This window comes from Cottoperca gobio, chromosome 15 (assembly GCF_900634415.1).
Source record: "Cottoperca gobio chromosome 15, fCotGob3.1, whole genome shotgun sequence".
Classification (NCBI taxonomy): Eukaryota; Metazoa; Chordata; class Actinopteri; order Perciformes; family Bovichtidae; genus Cottoperca; species Cottoperca gobio.
The window spans coordinates 2,295,223-2,322,278 of record NC_041369.1 but is presented as its reverse complement, the minus strand read 5'-3'; the positions used below and the strand labels follow the sequence as shown (position 1 = coordinate 2,322,278).

The 27,056-nt window shown below is 39.4% G+C and overlaps 1 protein-coding gene across 2 annotated transcripts in view; it reads left to right on the top strand.

The window, feature by feature from the left end:
• The window catches only part of piezo1 (piezo type mechanosensitive ion channel component 1 (Er blood group)), an 86,159-nt gene that overhangs the window by 36,451 nt on the left and 22,652 nt on the right, over window positions 1-27,056 (top strand). Inside the window, exons 7-33 of one of the 2 annotated variants that reach the window (XM_029449577.1) lie at window positions 432-603; window positions 1,140-1,238; window positions 1,329-1,401; window positions 2,700-2,806; window positions 3,038-3,117; window positions 3,351-3,531; window positions 4,625-4,730; window positions 5,964-6,145; window positions 6,341-6,489; window positions 6,851-7,009; window positions 7,954-8,060; window positions 8,814-8,980; window positions 9,097-9,273; window positions 10,833-10,958; window positions 11,295-11,495; window positions 11,772-11,976; window positions 15,154-15,258; window positions 16,433-16,589; window positions 17,390-17,633; window positions 20,250-20,346; window positions 20,461-20,626; window positions 21,740-21,829; window positions 22,956-23,038; window positions 23,914-23,982; window positions 24,128-24,222; window positions 24,612-24,756; window positions 26,492-26,560. In XM_029449577.1, coding sequence (XP_029305437.1) covers window positions 432-603; window positions 1,140-1,238; window positions 1,329-1,401; window positions 2,700-2,806; window positions 3,038-3,117; window positions 3,351-3,531; window positions 4,625-4,730; window positions 5,964-6,145; window positions 6,341-6,489; window positions 6,851-7,009; window positions 7,954-8,060; window positions 8,814-8,980; window positions 9,097-9,273; window positions 10,833-10,958; window positions 11,295-11,495; window positions 11,772-11,976; window positions 15,154-15,258; window positions 16,433-16,589; window positions 17,390-17,633; window positions 20,250-20,346; window positions 20,461-20,626; window positions 21,740-21,829; window positions 22,956-23,038; window positions 23,914-23,982; window positions 24,128-24,222; window positions 24,612-24,756; window positions 26,492-26,560 — 3,611 coding nt within the window. Of the gene's footprint in view, window positions 1-431; window positions 604-1,139; window positions 1,239-1,328; window positions 1,402-2,270; window positions 2,292-2,699; window positions 2,807-3,037; window positions 3,118-3,350; window positions 3,532-4,624; window positions 4,731-5,963; window positions 6,146-6,340; window positions 6,490-6,850; window positions 7,010-7,953; window positions 8,061-8,813; window positions 8,981-9,096; window positions 9,274-10,832; window positions 10,959-11,294; window positions 11,496-11,771; window positions 11,977-15,153; window positions 15,259-16,432; window positions 16,590-17,389; window positions 17,634-20,249; window positions 20,347-20,460; window positions 20,627-21,739; window positions 21,830-22,955; window positions 23,039-23,913; window positions 23,983-24,127; window positions 24,223-24,611; window positions 24,757-26,491; window positions 26,561-27,056 lie in introns of those variants that run through there. The other variant, XM_029449578.1, reaches the window with a different exon arrangement.

The following is a 27,056-nucleotide window of genomic DNA, read 5'->3' as shown; positions in this document are numbered from 1 at the left end:
TGCTGCAAAGTTCCACCAGGATGTCCTGTCAGGAAATTCCTCATTCCTTTATAGTTTGGTATTTCGACAGTTGTGTGTAGTGGTTGTAGAATCGGTTGGAATCCAGGGCCAACATGGAACTTCTACCTTGGCTCCAACATCCCAAATCGATGCCAACTTTGCCAAATAGCTGAGTGTCAAAGACAAAGGATTGGATCTTGAGGCTAATTGGTCTGAAGGAGAGTTTAGAAAATTGAAAAGCAACTTATTGTTTGAGAAATAATCTCCTGACAACCTGGCCAGCACACTAACCCAACATGTTGTACTTGTGGCCCTTCATACCTCTGGTCCCAACAGTATTAACACGCCAGAAACTAACTGCCTCCTGTTGTCTTTATCCCCAACCCTCTCTCTCTCTCTCTCTCTCTCTCTCTCTCTCTCTCTCTGTCTAGACTCTTTGGTCTGAAGGACATCATCATAGCAGGAAACTGCTCCTCGCCTTATGACCTTAACCTCAATGCTGATCATGATTGGCCAGTGTATGTGAACCCAGGAATACTGTTCCTTCTCTACATTACCATAACAACTGTTCTCAAGACAGGGTGTCATGGAACATCTAACCAGGTATTTGCTACTTCTTCATTGGTACTGACTGAAGAGAGTATCGAGCCCTCTCTTCTGGACGGTTAGCTGTGTTTATTGTGTATCGATGTGTTCAGTGAGCTGCAACCAGAATCATTAACTCTTGTTTAGTTGTTCTTTGATCACAATTCCTGATTTAAATCACATGTTTGCCAATTGTCAACTATTTCAGTAAATGTTCCTGTATGGCTGCAAGTGTTTAGACAACTTAGTAATGGTACTAATATTAATTAGTATTGTTTATAGTGTTTTGTTTTTTGTGTTTTACACCTCTCTGACACTCCATGCAGCTACTAGTGTGCGAACACAGTTTCATTAGCCATTATTGCTATTTTGGCTTACAGTGATACAGATCAGTGCAGTACACATGACCATTTAATATTTGCTCTGACAATAGAAACATCTATGATGACTTTGCAACCAATCAAAACTTTTGCTAAATTATTTTTTTTCTCTTTAAAAACAGCTGTCCGTTTGGATACGTGTTTCTTATCGCATGATGTTTTTGTGTTGAGCAGGTTAAAGAAGAGCAGCAGCAGAAGAAAGTAGAAGAGGAGGAGATGGTGGAGTTAAGGTCATGGAATCAACAGAAAGATAACTATGAAGATGACACACAGGTACATATTTATTTCTCTCATGTCTAGTTTAGTAATTCAATTTGACCATTTAAAGTATTATGTGTGTGCATGTGTGCTCTTGTGTTTCAGCTCATGCTTCAGTCGATGGGCTCAGAAAGCAGCAGAGCAGGAACTATAGCTGAAGAGAGTCCGCCAGATCTCGGTATCAAGCTACATTTTACTCAAAAATGATCTATGTTACTAAAACTGTTTGTTTCATTACAACATTAAAATTGTGGGAAATCTGTTCAGGATTTATGTGATTACAAATAATTTGACAATTTGAAGGAAGTAATTTGTGACATAGAAGGTCAGAATGACTATAGTGACCCATTCACTCAAGATCACCACGAAATATCATATATGAACTATAGAGGGTGACCAGAGGGTGTGGTAATAAACACACTCTCAGTCCTATCAATGTTCTTTTGGCTATGAAACAGCTGTGACAACTACAGTATATGAAAATGGAAAGAAGTTTCTTCAGGAAATCATATTGCTTTCTGAACAGTGCAGAGCGGCACGATGTTAACACGCAGCACCACTCATCTGCAGCCAAAGGCAGGAGGTGTTTTTAATTTAACATTACAATGATGATTTAAATGAATAATAAATAATGTTGATGAAGCTGTATCATGTATGGTCCGTTTGCAACGTTATGCAAGAATAAAACATAAAAGCTCACTTACAATAATGTTCCTTTAGCACTGGGCTCCATAATAACAACAGACAGGCAAAGAGGATAGGGACAGACCATTGTAAATAAAAGATAACTGTGTAGTAAATTAAATATTGTTAAATGTTGCATTGATTGATGCTGTGTACTGTGTAATACAATACCTTTAAAATACATTAAATTAGCTACAGCAGATTAGTCTGGTCATGTTGGTGTATTACCTTTTTTTTCATAGTTTTACCTTTTATTTTGAAAACACTGTTCACTCACAAGTTGATTGCTGAGATGTGGGAACACTGTACCCACTAAAGAAAGAGTCTGACAGGTCAAGAAACAGAACATCAGACTGTCCGAAAGGCTGGAAACAAAGCTGCCGGGTTAGTCAAGCTTCTGTAGAGGAGAAACAACACAATGAACATCACAATTATTTTCCAAACTGGCTGTTGTAAACATCCATCACAGTTGACAGACTTACTGCTTCAACCTTGACCCCCTGTCCTCCCTGTGGTTACTTCACTGCAGTGCACACAGTTTTCCTGTTCAACCAGTCTGACTGCTCGTCTTTTCTTTACCCGTCTAACTTTGTTGTAGTGATGTCATCCTGTTCCCAGATCTAAGATATTGATGTTGAAATAAATGATGAATGATATCACAACTGATAGAAATGGTCAAACTGTAATAAATTGGAATGATAATTTCAGATAGGATGATATAGAACACATCGTATGTCTTGATGATCTTTAGTTGCTATGTTCTGCATACTGACATGTTGTTGTTGTTGGCAGGTGCTAGTGGGGCCCCCAGTGGCCCCCACCAGACTGAAAGCCCGTTTTTCCTGCTGGGAAAGGTGGTCATGCAGCAGAGCTATGTCTGTGCTCTCATAGCCATGATGGTAACTATTTAAAAAAAACATGTTTTTATACATTTATAAAAAGACATAAGACCAATGCAGTATACTTTGCTATCTACTCAATCAACACAAGTGAACTGAATTAGTTATGATCACAGATTGTTTTCAGCACCTTTGTTTCTTCATGTTAATAGTTAACACATATATGGCACACCAAAACAGCATCACAATATGGAACTCCACATTCTGATGTGCTGTGTCCGTGTTGTTCAGGTTTGGAGCATCACATACCACAGCTGGCTGACCTTTGTGCTGCTGCTGTGGGCGTGTCTCATCTGGATGCTGCGAGCCAGGTACCAGCGCTGACAGAACACATCAGGGCTCTGATAAACAACCTGATTATCTTTGAATGTTACTGTTTTAATGGGTGCTTTGTCAATGTATTAATGGATTCCAACATATTCAACAGATATTATAAACTAAACTAAACTCATATTACGTTTTAAAGTAACATAGTTGCTACATTATGACTAATGTGTTGTTTCAGGGTTTAGACCTCAATTCAGTTAGCTATCTTTTTTTGCAGACGCCATGCAGCCACACTGTGCTCTCCGTTCATCCTGCTTTATGGCGTGGCTCTTTGCTGTCTGCAGTATGTCTGGGCCATGGAACTTCAGCCTGAACTGCCCACCACTGTGGGCACCATGAGCCTCAGACAGTTGGGACTGGACAGAGCCCAGTACCCCTGTCTAAGACTGGGAGCTATGGTAAAATGAGAGAATAGATTATGGGTGACTTGATGATGATGAAGTTGAAGGTTATGACCTATTGTGAGATTACGTGTGATATGTTTCATCATTGACTCGTGGCTGTAGAAAGAATACATATACAGCACTGAGGCATGAGCTCAGTTACAGCATGTTGACAAAATATCACAAATTCACCTATCTGTGCAAGATTACATTCAGTACAATATTGCATGCAGTATCAGATTACATGCAGTATCATATTACATGCAGTATCATATTACATTGCAGTATCAGATTATCATGCAGTGTTTGTGCCTTCCCACATTACCAGCGCTGGAGCTGATAAACCTTCCTTTTCTAGAAGTAAATTCACTTCCTATAATAAAAAAATCATATTACATGCAGTATCATATTACATGCAGTATTAGATTACATGCAGTATCAGATTACATGCAGTATCATATTACATGCAGTATCAGATTACATGCAGTATCCGATTACATGCAGTATCAGATTACATTTAGATTGCATGCAGTATCATATTACATGCGGTATCAGATTACATGCAGTATCATATTACATGCACTATTAGATTACATGCAGTATCATATTACATTCAGATTACATGCAGTATCATATTACATGCAGCGTCAGATTACATGCAGTATCAGATTACATGCAGTGTCATATTACATGCTGTATCAGATTACATTGAGATTACATGCAGTGTCATATTACATGCAGTATCAGATTACATGCAGTACCATATTACATGCAGTATCAGATTATATGCAGTATCACAGCCAAATGCAGTGTTTGTGCCTTCCCACATTACCAGCGCTGGAGCTGATAAACCTTCCTTTTCTAGAAGTAAATTCACATCCTATAATTAAAAAAAAAAATTGCCAAGTTTGGTCTCCCTCATTGTAATTTGCAATAAATTGAATAAATATACCCTAAAATATCTGTTGATTTGAACTGCTGAGCACAGGGAGGGTTCCTTTGTGCTCAGCCCTTTTCAACTGTTCAGAAACCCAGTGAACTGAATTGTTGCTCTCCATTTTTTTCTGTGTTTTTCCATCCCTCTCATTATTTGTATCTCTCTCTCCAGCTCCTGTTTACTTTAACCTTCTGGCTGTTAGTACGTCAGTCAGTGAAGGAAAACTTCAGCATGAAGAGGAAAATGGACTCACCACTACAGGAGGTCACTACAGGAGGTCCGATATCTTTTACACACACACACACACACACACACACACACACACACACACACACACACACACACACACACACACACACATACACGCACACACCCACACACGTTGGCACTGATATTACAAACATAAAACAAATATTGAACGGCACTAACTGTTGCTGGAGCCATGTTCCATTATGATGAAACCCACATGCACAGCATGTATATACACTTCTTTGACTGTTTGTCCAATTGTCAAATAACTCAATAAAATCTTAACTTTGATCGAATTATTCAGAAATGAAAGAAAAACATACATTTATAAAGGGGGCTTGTGGTTTATGTAAGGGGTGAGACACAGCCCCCATCACAGACAACAAGCCCCTCACAAGAGGTGGTCCGTACCATTTTAAGAAGCTACGACTGTATTTACAGTATAAACAAATCACATGGACCGACATAATGAAGTAAAACATTTTAAAGTATTAGGGTTTCAACATTGTGTTAAATAAATGATTTCCTGATTAAACAAGACGAAAAGCTTTAGACTTTTAGATAGCCATGTAGTTTCATAAAAGTCAGACATTACAATACAACCCAGTAAAGGTATTTATTCATTTGTCATAAGTCAAATTACACACACAACAAGACAACGTACCTACTTTCTAGACATGAAAAATGTGTTGCAGATGCTTTGGATAATCCACAGAATATGCCATTTTCATTGGAACAATTTAACTTTCGACCAAAAAGACACCATGAAATGTTGCCGGTGTGTTCTCTGGATTATCCAAAGTAACAATGACACTGCTACTGTTGAATTTTCTAGATTCAATTTTTAACTACTATTGGAGAAAATGGGTTTAATTTAAAATACTAGAAAATGTAATTTAGTTTTTAAGACCAGCGAAAGCCTTTCAGCAGGTCGTAGATTTGCTTTGAGTCGAACGTCAGCATCCCCAAGAGCATGTCCTGGCACAAGCGTGCTTTAGATACTCCCCAAAGGATTACCCCTTTCAGTCTTTACAACTCTGTAGACTTCTTCTAGTGCCAACATCAAGATAATTGCCAGATTTGTACGCAAACTCAAACTTTCTACACAAGTGATGGAACAAGACATAAGATCCAGTGACGCAGTCTGCAGAGCATGACACATGTTTGTCTATCCCTGTTCATAGCCCTTTATTACCATGTACAGTATCTTACCATCAACATCCGACTTCCTCTCCCCCCTCTATCCTCTCATCCTTGTCAGAAGAAGGGGCTGCTAATGAATCGGTGCTGAATGTTCTGGGAGGCATGGTGATGAGCTCTTATGCCAAATACTGGATTTACGTGTGTGGAGGGATGTTCATCATGGTCTCCTTCGCTGGAAAACTTGTTGGATACAAGATCATCTACATGCTACTGTTCCTGCTCTGCCTCTGTCTCTATCAGGTAGGAACAGGCCTAAACATCACACATTCAGGTTTGCATCACTTACTTTTTAAAAGAATTAAAGAATACTTCCTTACTTGGTTTGTTGGGTTGTAACATTTTTGCTCAGGCGCCTCTTCAAACTGTTTAGTTATTTGCACATAAATATTTAAAAATAAACGTTAATTCCACAAATGTCTTGCTCCTATTTCCCAGGTGTACTACTCTCTGTGGAGGCGTCTGCTGAAGCTCTTCTGGTGGCTTGTTGTGGCCTACACTATGCTGGTGCTGATCTCCATCTACACTTACCAGTTTGAAGACTTCCCTGGATACTGGAGAAACTTTACTGGTTTTACAGAAGAACAGTACGTGCTGCTGATACTTCTCTATTTCTCTTTCAGCTGTAGACTGGTTCTTCTGTCTTTTATTTGTAGTTTGTGATTTCTATATTTACGAGAAAGTTTTAACTACGCTTAGCCTACAAACCCCATAATATCCCAAGCATTAGCCCAAAGCCAATGGAGGTCATTAGGCCTGTTGACCCGTGTCAGGGTTCAAGGCAAAAATAAACAGCTTATTACTGTGTTCTTCCTCTCGGGGAGCAATGTGTACATGTGCACTACCTGTGTCCAGATTGTATGTGTGGTAACTGAACACGGTTATTTAGGAAAAAGAAAGAGTTTAAAACTGAAATAATGAGTGTGTCATCGTGCCTGTCGTCCTCAGGCTGGCAGCGATTGGTCTGGAGACGTTCGCTCTGTCTGAACTCTTCAGCAGTATTCTGATCCCCGGCTTCTTCCTGCTGGCCTGTATCCTGCAGCTGCACTACTTCCACAAACCCTTCATGCGAATCACTGACCTGGAGGATGTTACACCTATACGCAGGTAACAGAACCTAACACTCCTCCTACTCATGTCTTCTCAAACTAAAAGATGTTTCATATTGCTAGACATTGTTTAAAGCCACAGTGAAAGAAAGGATGAATGTCTTTACTGTATCTTCTTGCATGTCACAGAGTAACTGTGTGGGAGTTAAATCACATCTGCAGATTTGGAGCAATATTAGATCAGGAGGAGGAGAACAAAAGAGAAATTAATAAATTACACCTCAACCACTTTCTATGGATATGTAAATATAGTTTTTTCTCGCTGAAATCCACACACACATCTCCTCTCACAAGAAGCTGATTATGATGCAGATCAAATCAAATCAAATCAAATTTATTTGTATAGCCCAATATCACAAATTATACATTTGTCTCAGTGTGCTTTACAGACTGTACATATTCAAACATTCAAAGATCAGTCACAGTCTCTAAAAAAATCATTGAACACATAAAAAAAACATTATGCACCATATAATAATTGTAGGCTCTCAGGAAGAGTGATATGCCCTAAGCAGGCACTTTTCCTTCTTATCTAACGCAATATTACCTAATCATTGTGAAATGACCTTGGCAGACAGAGGTGACATGAAACATCTAATCAATATACTTATTTAGACATTTTGGAAAATGTTTGAATTTTGAACTCATTTTTATAATAGAAATAGAAATCGGTGGTTAATTATTCCAGGGAATTCTTTCAGACACAAACTATTTATTTAATTTAAAGCAAATGTATCCTGTCATGAATGAAAGTCAAGGAAATTGAATAGAATGGTCCAGACTCATAACATAAGTCACGTTTCTCCTTTCATGACCAATATATATGAACATTTCCCATATTTCTGCTTGCAGACAGATATCTTTATTCAAACCTCATCATGTGTTCTCTAGGAATTCTAAATGTTTCCTTTCTAAAGACCTAATGAGACAATCTGCCTGCAGGAAGAAGAACCGCGAGAGGACTGAGCAGATTGGTTCTGGCAATGTGGGAATGAACTTTGAAGAGGAAGACCTGGTTAATAACATTGATGAGGAATCTGAAGACGAAGGTGATTTTAAACACAATGAAATTGTTGCTTATTGAAACACAAATGAGTTTTTATATTGTTCCCACATTTATGATTACAGAACTAGCAAAGTGGGAAGATAATCATGTTTTATTAATAGCTTTGCATTCAGGCGCTCATCAGAATAGTCATCTACTGTATTTAAGTCAAGTTTAAGTGAGCGGTACCATAATCTTTATGAAACTGATCCGTTTCTCTCTCTATCACCTCATGTATAGACTAATGCCAAAGCTCATTCAATGCTTAATATTAGACATGTTTAGCAGCATTGCTTGAATATTTGCTTTAAGAGAGAAATACAGTGTTAAAACTTTGTACATAAACACAGCCTGAAGGTCTGAACATACCTGCTATAATTCAGCTCAGTGTCCTTTCTAAATATTGTACATTTAGATTATATCTAAAACAATTGATGATGGCCCCCAGTTCCTCTGTAGTCATACAAAGCTTTGGAAGAGAAAAAACATAATTGATAACAGAAAGTGACAGCTGCTTCTGAGAACAGTGATGGCTGTAATGGAGTTGTATTGGATAATATGAATTTGAATAATTTTAAGTAAGAAGTGAGGTTAACGTGAATGTCTTGGGTATCTATGTGAGAACACTCACACAACTCACAAATGTTTCTTAAACTCTCATGGACTTCTCCATTGATTTCTGTTGTTCTGTTCCTCCCTTCTACCCCTCACCTTCCCACTCTCTCTGTTTACCCATCCTCTCTCTTCCCTTGCTCAGTGGAGTTGGTGCTCAGTAAGTGGGGTCTGGTGATGGACAGGATACTGGTTCTGTCCAGAAGGTTCTCTGACAATCTCAGCAGAGTTCAGGAGTTTATCTGGAGGCTTCTGGAGCTCCACATCCTCAAGATGGTTGCCTTTTTCTCTGTGTGGGTTTCACTCGAAGAGGTAAAGGATGGGTGTGTTTGTGAAAGGGGTGTGTCAAAGAATGAATAAAACAAAAACACATACACACATTGAATGGGAGAATGATGAGCTAAATGTTGTCCTGTGTCTGTCCGCAGCCCTCCGTGATGAACCTGGTCCTGGTGGTGCTGTGGTCTCTGGCGATGCCCTACGTTCGCTTTGGGCCCATGGCTTCCTGTCTGTCGACAGTCTGGGTGTGTGTCATCATCATGTGCAAGATGCTGTACCAGCTCAGTGTTGTCGACCCTGTTGGGTACTCCAGTAATTGTAGCCTGGTAAGACACACATGCACACACATTCTGCATCAAAAATATCTGTGTTTTATCACTTTCAGTGTTGTTCTCTAAATAATCTTGAGCTTCCTGGGCCACCGTAGAATAGCTTAACTTTCAGAATGTTGTACAGTATTATTATACTGTATGTGTTTCTATATATACAGTATATGTTGAAAACAACAATGGACCAGGAGTATAAGTGCATCTGTCTGACACAAAATCACAAAAGCTGTATTAGAACAATAACATACATTACAGGTCATTTATCAGACGCTCTTATCCAGAGCGACTTACAGTGCACTAACTACAGGGACAGTCTCCCTGGAGCAGCTCAGGGTGAAGTACCTTGCTCAGGGGCACAATGGTGGCAGCCCTTGTGTTGAACTCCTTCCGGTGTTCTGTTTGGAAGCCATACCACAAGATCACTAGGCCATCACCACCACTTTTGTGCTGAGTTTGAACAAGGCCTTATTTGCGCCTGTGGTGAAATTAATAGCTGTTAAATACACACACGTGCATGCTGAGGAGGGTGGCAAGCTCTTGAAATGCAATTGCAGTGGTTTACAGTAATCTTGCTTGCTGCACAGAGTTTTGCACACCAGTAGTGGGGACATGAGAAATGTTATGTGTATACAGTATACATACGATCCACAGTCACATATCAAAAAGAAAGATACTAGGCTCAAGACAAACAAAAGTCTTCTTTTCACATTTCTTTCATAAAAAAAACTCTAGAAGATTCAAATAGTTACACTTACAAAAGGCTCAGTAATTTCCTAAAACAGCTGGCCGCTGTAGCAAACATTACTCAAACAGGACGAAATAGTGCATTTGTTGGGGATTATTTTCAGTGGCAGATTAATCCACATTTAGTGCTGTAGTGAGGATTTGGGGCAGCAGAATAGTGTGTGTTCATGGTAGGAACATGTGCAACAATGTGGCTCATTGATGTGTTTTTAATAGTTTTAAACAACAACGGAGCTCTTCATTACGGAGAAGTAGTCTGACTTGTCTAGACTTTGAGTAGACTGCAAGGCTCATATTCTGAGATTTATAAATTCCAGAAACTGGATCTGTCTTCATTCGTAGTCACATGTAAGAGTCTCCATGTCTTGTGTATATTGTCTTAAATGTCCATGACTGCTTTAGAAAATGTTATCAATAAATCTTCCATCAAACAGTGAGGGATACAAATGGAAAACCTTTATTAAAGATGTGTTGCTGCACACGAGGTATGATGTATCTGCATGGAAACCTGCATATGTGAGATATGTGTGACTTACATGTAGAGTAAGAGGTGATATTCTTGAATATATACTGACTTCTCTAGGTTTTGCACCCCAGCAGCTCTGGACTAGTGCTAAAATAAAAAGGGAAGTGAGTAATGCAGCAGTTCTTTCAGCATCATCACCATCATCGGCGCTGACTGCTTCTTTCTTCTCTTGTTTTCATCCCATGAGCTGGGGCGGCAGGACAGTGATGTGATCCAGTGGGAGCTGGAGTTATACGGTGTTGATTGTCCCGCTTCTGAATGTATTTCTTTCCTCTGTTCCTCACAGCCTCGAACAAATGAAACCAACCTGCTACAAGAAGAGATGATGAACTCCTCTCTGTACAAGGACCCAGTGGATCCAGCCAGATGGTTTGGAATCAGGAAAGATGCAACAGTACTGGGATACAGCAAGGTATATTCCATAAATATAAATAAATATCTGTGTCGTCCCCACTGTTTCTGGACACAGATGTTACATTTGCTGTTTTTAATTATATATTTTTAATTCTTTGAGCTGCACAAATGAAATTCTATTTATTTATTGGGGTAGAAGCAGAAATGTGTTTTATTTTTCAAAAAAGTGACAGTGAAACCAAAACTAGATATAACTTGAGGAACAGGAGAAACTATTTTGTTTTGTAATTAAGTTCAGCAGTACCTTTGTGTGTTGAACCTGCTGATCCATTAAAGAGTTAATAATTGCTCTCATAATTGAATTAGTGTCGTGAATGTTTTTTTTTTTTTGCAGAACCATTTAATAGTGCTGATGCTGTTGGTGTTTGAGGCAACAGTGTATCGTCACCAGGCTCACCACTACCGTCAGCTCCAGCGATCTCCTCCCACCATCACTGCTCTGTTCCCCGCCGCCACCAGGGACACTCTGGACAAGGGCCTCATACCCTGCTTCAAGTACCTGCTCAACTACACCTTCTACAAGTTTGGATTAGAGGTAGCTGGGAGGGATCACAACCAGGGCTTTTTGGCAAAGGCCATTTAAAAAAAGATAGCTAATAAAGGAAAAACAATTTAACTAGAGAACTGCTGTAAAGATTTCTATTGCAAAACATTTTAGATAAAAATAAATTAAGTTAAGACTGTTCTAGAGCACAACTGTTTTTACTGCAAAAAAGATAATCAAGTTGTAAATTGACATATTATTGTATAATATACAAATATTTAAATAATATATTACATTTTATTTAAATCTCCAACCCTCTTTTTAAAGATTTGCTTCCTGATGACGGTTAATGTGATTGGCCAGCGGATGAACTTCTTGGTGATAATTCATGGCTGTTGGTTGGTAGCCATCTTGGTGAGGCGGCGGCGGGCAGCTATGGCCATGATCTGGCCCAGATATTGTCTCTTTCTGTCCATCTTCATGATTTACCAGTATCTTCTGTGTGTGGGCATACCACCTGCTCTCTGTATAGGTGAGTCCTGATATGCAGTTAAGCACAACCACAATACACAACAACAGTAAATATGATACTGGGCTTTTCTGTCCATATTCCAGAGGTTCCTCGACTTTGTTTCTTGTCTAACCCTTTTGTAGATAAATATGTTTTCTCCCAACATACAGCCACATTAGCTCTAACACCCCCCCACACACACATACATACACACACACACACACACACACACACCCTCACACACACATACAGCCTAGGCCACGGTCCTCTAAAGTCCCGCTCTTATTGGTTTGTTGCTATTTCACTTTTCACTGGGTTGTCTGGATTACTTTAGGATTTATGCAAGGCAGTAGCACATGTAAATGAGATTAAATGTGTCTCTAATCACTATCTATGGGATAATAATAACCACAAACATGCAATCAACACTATTCTCAGGCAATCATGCAAATGAATAGTTTCATCATCAGTGGGATTCAATAAGTGAATCATTATCTATTAATAAGTCTCTCTCCTTCTAGAGAAATGTCTCACAGAGAGCACGGAGGACAGTAGATTGCATACCCTCTTGCTCTGGCTCTTGTCCCGACACCTTTAACACTAGTCTCTCCTCAAGAGAGACACAGCATGTTCTTACACATTAGAAACCAAAAGAGGCCTTACCGATTGTTGTGGAAGTTGTCCGAAAACAGAAGAAACTGCTGTCTTTCAGTGGACCACAACAGGTTTTTGTTTTTTAAGATAAACAGTTACAAATGATTAAAAAGGATACAAATGATTAAATCATAAAGGCTGAACTAAACTGCCAATACTCAAGTCTAAAATAAAAGCAATCAACAATGAAAAAGAGAAGAAAATAACTTGGTGAAAAGAGGAACTGTCTTTCTAATGCATAATACCTAAAAAGGTAAAAATGCAAACTGCCAAAAAGAAAATCTTCTGAAAATGACCAACTGCTAAGCTGTAACTCTAAAAAACCTGAGACCAGCGTTCTTCACTCACTGCCACCTGTCTTATACAACACGTCTGAGCTGCAGGCTGGACATCATCATATTCTTCTACTTCCTGCTTTCTTTCTGTGCGGACGCTTTTCTGCTAAGCTCTTGCCCCTACTTACCTCTGCTTGCATCTTTCTGCTAATATTAATTTAATTTTCACGGATATGCCCCCCCCCCTTGCATGGACTGCCGTGGACATCTACATGCTACCACTGGGGGACATCATTAGAGAACACAATGTGTGCTTCCACAGCTACGCGGATGACACGCAACTGTACATCTCTGCTGAACCAAATGATACTACAGCTATTAACTCCATCACCACCTGTCTGTCAGCAATAAATAAATGGATGAGCAATAATTTCTTAAAATTAAATGAGAACAAAACTGAAATCCTACTAGTAGGTCCTGTAACAAAAAGAGAGATGATGCTGAATAACATGGGGAAACTTACTCCTTTGATTAAACCTGAAGTTACAAGTCTTGGTGTTATCATAGACTCAGCTCTAAGCTTTAAATCCCACATAAACAAGCTGACAAAAACATCATTCTTCCACCTTAGAAATGTAGCTAAAATCCGACAATTTATAAATCAAAAGGATGCTGAAAAACTAATCCATGCTTTCATCTCAAGCCGACTCGATTACTGTAATGCACTCTTTACCGGCCTCCCAAAAAAAACAACGGAGAGACTTCAGCTCATCCAAAACGCTGCAGCGAGGCTGCTGACTAGAACCAAGAGGCGAGACCACATCAGTCCAGTGTTAGCCACTCTACACTGGCTTCCAGTAACGTTTAGAATGTACTTTAAGGTCCTCCTTCTTGTATGCAAAGCCCTAAACGGAAACGCACCAAGTTACACTGCCTACTCTCTAATAAACTATGTGCCCCCAAGAACATTACGATCATCCACTACTGGTTTATTAAATGTTCCCAGAAACATCCAAAAGAAAATTGGGGATGCAGCCTTTAGCAATTATGCACCAAAGCTATGGAACACTTTACCTGCAGACATTAGGGAGGAAAGCTCGCTCAATATCTTCAAAAGTAAGCTAAAAACATATCTTTTTACTTTAGCCTTTTAATAGTGATATTTTATATCTCTTTACTTTAGCCTTTTAATGGTGATATTTTATATCTCTTTACTTTAGCCTTTTAATGGTGATATTTTATATCTCTTCACTTTAGCCTTTTAATAGTGATATTTTATATCTCTTTATCTTAGCCTTTTAATGGTGATATTTTATATATCTTTACTTTAGCCTTTTAATGGTGACACTTTAAACTAATTTAAATGATTTTATGCATTTTTAAGCTTGGTTTTCCTGAAGGAGGATCATGTATTGTTGAGGAAGTAAGAAAGTTAAAAGTAAGGTTGAGAGAGCAAGAGGAAAAAAGAGATCTTTCAAAGAGAAAGATTAAATCTGAAGCGTTGAAAACAATGGAAGAACATAAAAGACAGTTTATGTTATGGGAGAAGGAAGCAGAGAACAGGGATAGGAAGAAAGTATGTGGATTATTTGCAAAGACAAATATAGATGAAAGTACAGACAAAGGGATTATGAAAATGTCAAAGAATGTGTAAAGGCTGCAATTTTATCTGCAATTTTATCTGCTATTTTACACTATTTTAATTCGGCTATTTTTATAATGGTACTTCAGACTCATTTACATCTACACTGTGATTATTGTACTGTAAATGCTCTTATTCTGTCTAATCTTGTACTAATTGTTATGTTTTTGATGTGAAGCACTTTGGGCTGCAATTCTTGTATGAAAGGTGCTATACAAATAAAACGTATTATTATTATTATTATTATTATTATTATTATTATTATTATTATTATTATTATTATTATTATTATTATTATATATGGTAAAAAGACACACACACATGCAAAGATGATTACAAGTGGTCAGGTTAGAAGTTAGAAAAGAGAACCTATATGCCCACAGCAGAGACGTTAGTGGTTTAACGGACCCTCATGCTGCACACAGTCTTTCTGCATAGATGTCCACTCCATCTTCTTTTGTGGGATTAGTGATAAGTCCATACAGAGCACAATGTGTTGTTTTTCATAATCATATAGAACTCTAATGGAGGTAAAGTACTGTAGAAAATGTAAAGTACAGCATTGAAGAAAAACTGTGAAATAGTGTAACTAGTGCACCTGCTTGTCTTTCCTGTGTTGTCCTGTAGACTACCCATGGCGCTGGAACACTCCAGTGTTGATTAACTCAGCTCTCATTAAATGGATCCATCTGCCTGACTTCTACACTGTGCCTAACTCTAAAAACCTCATAGGTCAGTGTGTGTGTGTGTGTGTGTGTGTGTGTGTGTGTGTGTGTGTGTGTGTGTGTGTGTGTGTGTGTGTGTGTGTGTGTTTGTGTGTGTGTGTGTGTGTGTGTGTGTGTGTGTGTGTGTGTGTGTGTGTGAGAGAGAGAGAGAGAGAGAGAGAGAGAACATCTGAGGGAGGACTGGTGAGTGCAGGATTGAACGGGATTGAGAGTATGTAAGAAAGAACCCTCTGTGTTTACCACGTGTGTGTGTGTGCACGTCATGTGAAGATGAAGCCTTCCATACTTCTCCCTGTCCTGGTGACCAGGTGATACTTCTGTAGGAAGTGTTGGCCTTCACTGACAGTTGCTTAACAGTAAATGAAAAGTAGAAGCGATTGAAATTAATCAGTCAATGAGAATATTAAAAAGAGAAACAAAAAGTATGACATGCCTGTTGTGCTGTGGAAATGTACATGATGCTGAATGTAACATGTAAGACACTATAGTACAGCTAATTCATTAGTTAGTTATTAGCCTTTATAAGTGACCAACCTTTGTGCTGGTACTGCACGATTTATAGAACTGGCCATGATGATGAAGATGAGGAGGATGATGATGATGACATTGAGGATGATGATTATGATATTGAGGATGATGATGATGATGAGGGTGATGATATTGATGATGATGATGATGAGGATGATATTGATGATGATGATGATCAAGATGATGAGGATGGTGATGATTAAGATGATGAGGATGATGAGGAGGAGGATGATGATGATAATGATATTGAGGATGATGATGATGATGAGGAGGATGATGATGATGACGAGGAGGAGGAGGATGATGATATTGATGATGATGATGATGATGATGAAGATGAGGAGGATGATGATGATATTGAGGATGATGATATTGATGATGATGAAGATGATGAGGATGATGATGATATTGAGGAGGAGGAGGAGGAGGATGAAGAGGATGAGGAGGAGGAGGATGATGAAGAGGATGAGGAGGAGGAGGATGATGAAGAGGATGAGGAGGAGGAGGATGATGCAGATGATGATGATGATGATGATCATGATCATGATGCAGATGATGATGATGATGATGATGATGATGATGATGATGATGATGATGATGATGATGATGATGAGGATGATGAGTGTGTATTGTGTTGTTGTGTGTGTCCATAGCGGACTTTGTGCTGCTGATGTGTGCGTCCCAGCAGTGGAAGGTGTTTGAGTGTGAGCACACAGAGGAGTGGATGGTTCTTGCAGGAGAGAACACAGACCACCCTGAACCAATGGAAGGTCGACTATTTAACCCTGCACCCAACTTCATCAACTGCAGGTAAATACAGCATGTGTCTGTCTGTCTGACTGTCTGTCTGTCTGACTGTCTGTCTGTCTGTCTGTCTGTCTATCTTACCATCAGCCTGTCTGTCTGATTCAACAGTCATCCTCAGTTGAACCTGCTGTTTGTCTTCTGTGCTGCTGTCTGCATCTGTTATGAGCTGTAGTAAGCTGTAGTCCCTTACTGACAGTCAGTGTTCAGGAAGGGAAATATCCACCGATATTTGTCCTATAGAATAAACATCTAACATAAACATACCTTTTTAATAAAGATCTCTTAAATTCAGCTCTTAAAACATTGTGACCAGATATTTAATAAACGGAACACTTTACAGTTAAAGAAATAAAATTTTCAAATGTATGCATAGTGTGCAGCGGTAATTTAGGATTAAAACTATAAGATTTAAATATATGAAAATGCAGCCTATAAAACACAAAGAAAATCTGAACTGTATTTAAGTTCACTGTTCACTACACAAACTATATAATGGAGATACATAACCAGTTTTATATTTCATATCAACTAACATATACACAGAATGACACCAACATATTTGACATAAACTTCAATCAGATTATAATATCAGGCTAGGCTGATGTCTGGTTGGACTAATGATTTATGATCGCTGTTGAGTGAATCACTGTTAATAGAAACTCATCATGAAAAGAAACAATTTATATCTTTAGAAATAAGGCAGTTAGAGCTTCTCTTAAAAAAACACTTTGCCTCGCTCCATGTTGGTCCATTAAATCTGTAATGTTTGGACATCAAGTGTTTCTTTTCCTGCCATCCTCCAGGAGTTACCTGGACATGGCTAAAGTGTTGGTCTTTCGTCACCTCTTCTGGTTTGTGCTGTCGGTGGTCTTCATCACTGGGGCCACCAGGATCTCTGTGTTTGGACTGGGCTACCTGCTCGCCTGCTTCTTTTTTCTGCTGTTTGGTACGCAGCTATTGGTCAAATCATCCAGGACCCGCCTCGCACTGTGGGACTGTCTCATCATCTACAACGTGGCTGTCATCATATCTAAAAACATGTTATCAGTAAGTATAAAGCTCATCATTCGGTGCTAGTTTGCAGCTTTTCTTGGTAATCGATAAAATATGTTTCTAGAAAAATAGTAGCATGTGGTGGCAGCTACAGGAAGCTACAACATCAGCTATCAGTATGTCTTCTAACAAGTTAGATATTTTGAGGTGATTATATTTAGAGCCCTATTTTAATTTTGGAAGTGCAATGTAAAGCACAAAGCGGGGGCTTTGGTCTCACGGACTGTGAGGGTGTGTCCTGCTATGCATAAGGTATATGCAGCAGTGAAAAGTGCAAAAAAGGCTGGATGAAAGTGAATATAGATTGGAGGGTGTGGTGAATGATGAATGCACTCTCAGCCAGTCACAGAAACAGATGTGCCAATCACAGGGAAGCATGACAAAAATCTGCTCAACAAATTGACACACGCTTCTCCAGGAAATCATGTTGTTGTCTGTATGGTGCAGAGCGCCACGATGTGAGCACACAAAGCATCACAAATCTGTTCACAGATGGTGTGGGAAATTTAATAAACAACAGGGTTAATGAGCTCTGGTAATCAGGTCTGAGTTGTAACGGAGCAGTCTAATGTAAACGTGTGTGTGGTAACTTTGTTGTTTGCACATGACTTAGTGAAGGTAAACCCAGTGGACGGACTTGCTTTATGGCTCTGCACTTGGACATAGCACCTCTCTAATCTGTGGACAAGAATAGATAAATACAGACTGCTTTACTGAAATGTTATCGTGTTGATGCCGATTTAAACGCAGATACTGACTGGAGAGTGTTTAATTAGTCATTGTTGGACATTTGCTCCAAGTATATAACTTCCTCATGTCAGGACAGACAGACGAGGACCCAGGAGCGCAATTTCGAGATCAAGGATTTATTGAAACACACACACAACAGGACCGAATGAGGCACGGCAGTAGTACAGTTCAGGGATATTCAAAACTCGTAGTCGTAAGGCGGAAGGCAAGTCGGGTTTACCGGGGCTGGAGATCAGAGTAGTAGTAACAGGTCCGGGATCACACATCAGGAGTCAGAGTTGAAAGCAGACAGGCAGGCAGGCAGGCAGGCAGGGTTCCGATGCAGGCTTGCAGACGATCTGACAAGTGTGGACAGGCAGGGAGAGGGCTCATGACACCTCATGAAGACAAAATGAATGAATAGTAACATCACCACGCTGCCAGTGAAGTGACGTTGCACCAAACACTAAAGGGGTCAGAGTGTTGCTTGGGACGTTTATGTTACACATGTTTGGTATTTGTTAGAATACCTGGAGAAGAACTGACATGATTATAACAATGTTTATTACATGTTTCACTGGCACGCACAAACATCTCCGTCAAGTAAAAATTGACTGATTGTATTTAATTCCTGTATAAACTGACAGAAGGTATAAATACTCAGAGCCGGGTCAGCTGTGTCCATTTAGAAATATTTAAGGATATATATATAGATTATTACAACTTGGGTGTTATTTTCCTTGTTCTGTCCATGATTTCTATCAATTATGATATTATTATACTCACTAAGTTAACTTCTACAACCCCTACAACAAAGTCAGAAAAATCTGAAAACACAAGCAGTCAGACGATTTATATATATATATATATATATATATATATATATATATACATATAAATATGCCTATATATATATATATATATATATATATTGGGTAAAGATATCCAACCAATTCAATCATTGATACATGAATCAATACTACACTATACAGAATAAAATCTAAATAATTTAAAATCAATCGGACTTAAAAACCACATGTTCTACTAACCCAGGAACAGTTTCCATAGCAATGTATGAACAACCAAAACAAACAAGATGGGTATTTAGGACCTACAAACTCAGTTGATTCAAAAGTTATATTTAGGACCAACTGCTACTCAGCCATCTCCTTGACGAGAACTTAAACTTTCCAACAGAGCTAATGGACTTAAGGCTTTCAGGTACTGCTGCTGAATATAAAAATTAGTCCTTTCCCATACAGCTTATGAATCTGCATGGCACAAAATCAGTGGAGCTCCCTCTAGTGACAGGGTGGAGGATGTGGTGGTGCCTATCCGCACAACCTGCGCTCTGTCTGTCAGGAAGTTCAGCATGGTACAGAGGGCACTGGTGGGCCCTCAGGTGTTCTGGGAGGCGTATAAATGAAAAGATGCTGGTGGGTCTTTGTTTTAACTTTAGGTATAATTAAAAGGCCACAATCAGAACACCTGATGGTTCTAGGGTTCATAGGTTTAAAACAAATACAAGTATTTAGCTGGACAGGAACAATGGTGGTCAGTTTGAAACGTGGGGACTACAGACTGGAGCTGTGAGAGGTGGAACATGTCTGTGAAGACGTCCACCTGTTGATCTGTACACACCTTGAGAGCTCGGCTAGGGATGCCTTCAGGTCCAGGAGCCTGGTGTGGATTCTTTTGAAGCCCTGACCTACACAGTCATTAACACACATTATTGTACTTTTGTCCTCCCTCAGCAGGGAAGTTGTTCATACTTCATCTTCTTCTCTTTTCTGTGTGTGTGCGTGCGTGCGTGCGTGCGTGCGTGCGTGCGTGCGTGCGTGCGTGCGTGCGTGTGTGTGTGTGTGTGTGTGTGTGTTTCAGATCCTGGCGTGTGTGTTTGTGTTTGAGATGCAGAAGGGCTTCTGTTGGGTCATTCAACTCTTCAGCCTGGTTTGCACGGTCAAAGGATACTATGACCGTAAGTGCTTTAATAATAATAATAATAATAATAATAATAATAATAATAATAATAATAATAAAGACGGTTGTGTTCTGCAGAATGTGTTATAGTATGTTTTTTTCTTCCTGACAGCGAAAGCAGTGAGTGACAAGACCTGCAGCCTCCCAGTAGAAGAGGCAGGGGTCATCTGGGACAGTATTTGTTTTCTCTGCCTGTTGCTACAGAGGAGAGTCTTCCTCAGTTACTACTTCCTGCATGTGATGGCAGAGCTGCAGGCTTCTGCCAAGCAGGCTTCGAGGTAAGACACACTCCACTGACTGAGAGAGGGAGCTAATGCAGCGGTTATACATAATGCGAGGGGTCACCAGATTATTAAAGGAAAATATATCCCTGTTACACATAAGATATTTCAAATCAAACAATCTGAGAAATAAACTTGTCACATCTCATGTTCACCAAGGCTCTTGACTGTGATGAGGCGTCACAAATCAATTTCATTTTAATGTTTCACAAGGTTTAGGATAAATTAATAACAGAATATTCGAGCATTCAAGTTTATTTTTTAACTTTTAAAAGAGTATTTTTAATAAAGTAATCTAAGCTCAAAGGTCCTCCCACTATTTGAGTATTGTTTCATGGCTTCCACTTGTTACTGTGTTCTTCACTGAATGGAGTAACTCAGGTTTGACTAAACTTTCATTTTAACAAGATAAGGAACATTTATTATACTCCATGTACAGTGCCTATAAAAGCATTTACATCTTCTGGACGTTTTCCTGTTTTATTGTTTAACAACATTGAATCAAAGTAGATTTAATGTGGCTTTATGTCACGGCTGAACAGAGAAAACAACTTAAACATCAGTGTGAAAACAGTCAGATCCCTGAAAAGTGATCTTAATTAATTACAAAGATACAGACACAGGCGACCAAACACATGTTTGCATAATTATTCCACTCCCTTTAAAAAGGTCACGCATCACTGATAAAGACAATGTGTTCCGGATGTCATTAGTTTATGTCACATTAGATCAATATTGGGAGACAATAAAACATGAGCATATCCTAGGGAGTTGAATAAGAGGTAACCATTTCCTTACAGTGGCAGTATCACTTCATGTGCTTTGTGCTCTGTCCAAGTGCCTTTGATCATGTCAAAACATGCTGACAGTTTACACTGTTCTGTCATCAAGAGTCCTCTTTGACATATCAGCATCAGTGAAAACCACATCTGGGTATTAGTCCCTTTCAGATTACAGGTACACAATGAAAATGTGAACATTCAAAATGCCGGTATTGGCCTCCTATAATTAATTTGACACTTTCTTTGTTGATTGAAATGAATCTGCTGTGGATATGGGCTCCTAAGTTACTTGCTGACAAACACAATAACTGCTGTTTCTTTCTTCTAGGGGGTTTGAGCTCTTCAGAGCCAGTATCGTGAAGAACATTACATTCCACCAACAAGCTGAGAGGAAATCTCTGTCACAGCTCAAGAGATCGTAAGTGTTCACAGTAAATGCAGCTGAGGCCAGTTACTTTTGGGAGTAGCATTGTGCACCAAAAATGTAGCAATGGAAAGCTGGATGGTGAAAGTGTTGTACCTGTGATTACCTTTAACACAGGCTGATAGCAGGTGAAGCCTCCAGGGATGACACTGTTAGTCGTATGTCGGGGGATCAGATCTGTCTCACAGGTGTTCCAGTTCATCCCAAAGGTGTTGGATGGGGTTAAGGTCAGGGATATGAGCTGGCCAGTCACGCTCTCAGATTGTCATATTTAAACAGGAAGTAAGAAACCCAAAGACACAAAGTTGGAAGGACTACTGTCTAAAATATAATTGTATGCTGTAGTGTTACGATGTGCACTCATTGGAAGGAGCCAAAACCTGGAAAAACAGGCCAAAGGTTCTCTTGGGATTGGGTACATGGGTGCGTCCACAAACCTTTGGCTACATACAGTATATGACATCACAAAAAGGATAGGTTGCATTTTTAAGTATATCTAGCACCTATTCTTCTAAAGTCAAGTTGAATATTTCTGTTTATATTTGTACTTATTAATAACACTTTCCTTTACTGTTGAAATGTTGCTGTGTTGAATGTTATTGTTAAGCTGCAAAATGTCCTGCTACAGCAAACGTTGTTGTCTCAACTCTTTGGTCACGTCCGATGAATTCTGTCAACAAAGGAAAGAGGACCTTAAAGCAGACAGAGTTCATGGACATTCATTTTTTTCTGTAAAAATTATGACTTTAATTTTAGAGTACACAGATATGTGTTTTATCTAAGTTTTGAACATCAGCAGAAATCTTTCTGAAACACATATGAGCTACTAAAGTCCAGGGTTTATGAATTAATTAAAAATAATGTGACAGTCTGGCTCTATCTGGTACACACTTATTTGTAGCATCCAAGTATTTCAAATGTCCAGTCCACTTTTAAAAAAATGAACTGAAGACCTGGCTGCAAAAAAACATGCAATTTGTGGCTCCTGCCCTAATATACCATGGTACACACCAGGTAGATATAGAATATATAGCTTTGCATTAGCCCACAGCAAATTTTATGAAAAAGACTTACATTTATTCTGTCTCTTGCTCTTCCTTTTCCTGTCTTCTTCTCATAGGATGCAGAGAATTCGCTCCAAGCAGCAGAAGTACAAAGATGGACATAAAACAAGTGAAGATTCTAACGACAGTCAGACTGCTGGTACGTCTCACTCGATTACTGAAAACGTCAAAATACCAAAAACTGGAGATACAAGGATTTTATGTATCGTTCTAAACAAAGATTACCACTTGTTGTAGGCAAGGCAGAAGAACTCCAAGCTGAGGGACTCACAACCCTCATGATGGCCGATTTTATCGTAAAGCATGATGCAACTTTGATTTTGAAAGTTGCTATATTAACAAAGTTATTATATTATCACCCTACTATCTTGTCATTTTCTCATACTCTGTACAGTATCCGGAGAATGAGGTCCACACATTGTCATTGTCTGGAGTTTCACTTTGACACACAAGAAGATTGTCTGTGTCAGAAGCGTTCTCACTTACTGAGAATACTCCACTGGATATCATGTTTGGTCATAAACTATCAAGTCTCTTGGCATTTCATTTGACAACATCAGCGTCAGCCTTTACAGACAGAAGTTCCCGATTCTTGCCATCTCTGCAGTTCGACGATTTATTTTGTGTTTTCGTGTAAATGACCCTTCTTCCCTCTTGGATGTTTGTTTTCTTCCGGTATTATGTCAGCCGCGATAGAAACTTCATCAACACTTCCACTCGCTTGCTGTGAATGCTCCAGAGGATTCACGTGGACTCAATCACACTGACTTAGTAGCAGGGAGCTGGCAGAGTAAAGTCTGTTTGATGTCCAAATGATTCGAAGCTGTAAAGTCTAGATCATTTCAGGGGTGCAGTGCACGTGTGAAAGGGGATATATAATGAAATCTGTTGTTTCCATGGAGATGAAGCATTTCATTTTAATGATCCCATGGCCTTTACTCGAGCGCCACCCGTCATGAGGTTTGTCCTGTGAAACACCTCCTCTTATCTAAACCTTCTCTTGTTTACTTCCAGAGACCCAGAAAGACAAGAAGAGTTCCAGGAAGAAGAAGTGGCACCAGCCATGGTTGGACCATGCTTCAGGTATGACAAACAATACTTTTTATCTTGGATCACAACAAGGACAAGCTGTTGATAATGAAAACAGAAAACATACTGAAGTAGTCGTCCTACTTCATCTCCATATAGTGAGGTAGAGGACATTATAATGTATTTCTTCTACTCACAGTGCTCCACTCAGGAGAGTACTACCTGTTTGAATCAGACAGTGAGGATGAAGAGGAGTCTGAAGAACAGAAACCTCAGAAACAGACCGCCTGTCAGGTCAGACACACAACTAATTCATAAAATGTACTAACTTATAGATAATATATCCATGTACAGGTACATGTTTGTCATCATGCATGTCAAGTTACAGGTTACCCACCTGCTACGTTGTAGAGTTTGTCTCCAGACAGCAGTGGAGCTACAACATGACCACAGTCTATTGCCAGGTGCAATGCTGCAGTACACAGTTGGAAATCTGTGTCCAGTGTCCACCGTCACATGTCCCCAACATCTGCGTTTAAACAATTGACTGATATTGTTTATTGCATAGAGTTGCAGTTGTTATATCTAAACATGTGAAATGTTGTACACTGCAATGGTTAAAATGCTGTGTTAAAACAATTTTTTTTATTATTGTCATGTTGATATTCGTTTCTTCCCCTCAGCTGGCATACCAGGCGTGGGTGACCAGTGTGAAAACAGCTTTGAGAGAACGTCAGAGACACCAGAGACAGATCAGGAGGATTGAGAGAAAAGAGAAAGAGAAGGAAGGAAGAGTGGATTCACAACAGGAGGCTTTTTCTGTGATAGGTTAGATGTTCTTACATCCTTTTTTGTGACCAATGCGACAGCAACACATGCTGATGCGACGGGCAATAGCTCCCATAAACCTATACTACATTTTTGTTTTAATTTGTTGTCTTTTCTCCTTTATTATTGAAGTATGTATTGCCTGTGACAGAAATACGCTCATCAACATTGGAAAGGAAAGCACGAGGATTGGTTTAAGTGCAGCAAGGTCTTCATGCAGGCATCTTCTGACCACCTACCTGACGGACCAAATCATCACATTTATATTTCACCACCCAGAAAGAGAGGGAAGAGAGCCCAGATGGGAGCTAAGCTAATCCAGAGCTTCTCCACCACCCAGCCTTTTCCTGGCTTATGTGCCAACATCTTTACCTGGCTCCATCATAACATCATTGGTTGCACTTGCCGGGCGGACCGTGTTCCGCACCAACAAAACGCAAGACTCCAGTATGACGAGGGGAGGCGAACTCTGTGTTTACATCTTGGTGCCCAAACGTCAAAGTTAATGGACAATGTTTCATTACATTACAGTTAATTTAGATGATGCTTTTGTCCAAAGCAACTTACAATAAGTGCAAACAATCATGAGGATACAACTTCGACCAGCAAGAATCTTACAAGTACATTAGCTTCAAAGTTTCCCTGATGTGAAATTTTTAATGTTCAATTTCGGCTATATTATCTACCTGCCTGACGTTGCCAGATGAACACCTTTATACTCATTTTGATCTCCTCAACAAAGAGTCAGCTGTCAGTGTGCCCTGCCTCCAGAGGACTGGAGTCAGTATCCACAGCGGATGTGAGAAAACACATATGAGAGTGAATATGAGTGAAGCTGAAGGGCCTGATAACATCCCCGTTCTTATCCTAAGAACATGTGCTAACAAGCTAACTGATGTCATCACGGACATTTTGCTTCAAGACCGCCACCATCCTCCCTGTACCGCTGCTGTGTCTAGTCTAAACAACTGCCACCCTGTGGCTCTCATCCCCATTCTGATGTAGATGATGTTTTTGTTTTGTTAAAAAGACTACAACTCGCATTTCATTGTGCAACTTTGTGTTGTAGAATGACAATAAGCAAACATTTTAAGTCTTCAGTAATGTGTATCTTGAGACACAATGAGTTGTAAAATATCAATATAGGAAAAATAATATTTTCAGTTCTCTCACAGGCTGCTTCACAAATCAATTTAAAACCTATTTTGCATTTGAATCCTGTGTGAGGAATCCCACTTCGCCAACATTTCAAAGGACCTTTCATGGACCAACACATCAAACCTGGTCAAGAAAGCTCCCCAGTGTCTCTTATTCCTAGGGAGTGAGCGGAGCGCAGCCTCGCTGGGGAAACCTTGCACACCAACCACAGACTGTTTGCCCTCCTCCCTTTCTCTGCACCACAGTTTTTGCACTTCTGGTTAGATGCTACTGCAACTATATTTTGTTATCTCAGTACTTGTACTCTGTGCAATGACAATAAAGATTAATCTTATCCGATCTTAATGCATATACCACTTCTCAATCATAGAGACCAACAAAAATGTGCAAAAACAAAAAGACAAGAGAAAGATTTATTAATGTGTACATTGTGTTTACTGTACTCTCTGTAACTCTAGCCAGCCTAACACATTTGTAATTCTGTGTGTCTGCTGTGTGTGTGTGTGTGTGTGTGTGTGTGTGTGTGTGTGTGTGTGTGTGTGTGTGTGTGTGTGTGTGTGTGTGTGTGTGTGTGTAGGTTGTGGGGACAATGATGTGTTTGAGGACCCCGGCCTTCAGGAGGAGCAGCCAGAGGAACAGCAGTCTGGTAGGTTCACATTGTCTTTGCTTCCTCCTCCTTTCACCATCACAACAAGCCACCGTGTTTACATTCTACAGTGTGTAGTGAATGAATGGCTTCCTCCTGTGTTTGTACTTAGTTATTGTGATCATTAAGGTAACTAACAAATTACTATCAGTATGTTGGTTGTGTGTTCAGAAAATGATGCACATATGAGGCTGAACAGTTTATTAGAGTGTAATTCTATCAGGCATCATAAAGCCAATACAATCTTTCTTCAGACTTTCGAGGTTGAATTAGGTTGAGATAGCCATGTTCATTAGACAGTACACAGATAAGAGCACATGCCATAGCACATCTCATTTTACCTCTGTCATTATGAAACATGATTTACAAACAGAACTAGTAGAAATGTGAGAATATTTTGGAAGCACACTGCTCTCCTTGTCATTACCATACATACATTTAAAAATAACCCAAGAAAGCACTGAATCTAGAATCTTTCTAATGTATAGAAAAAGGT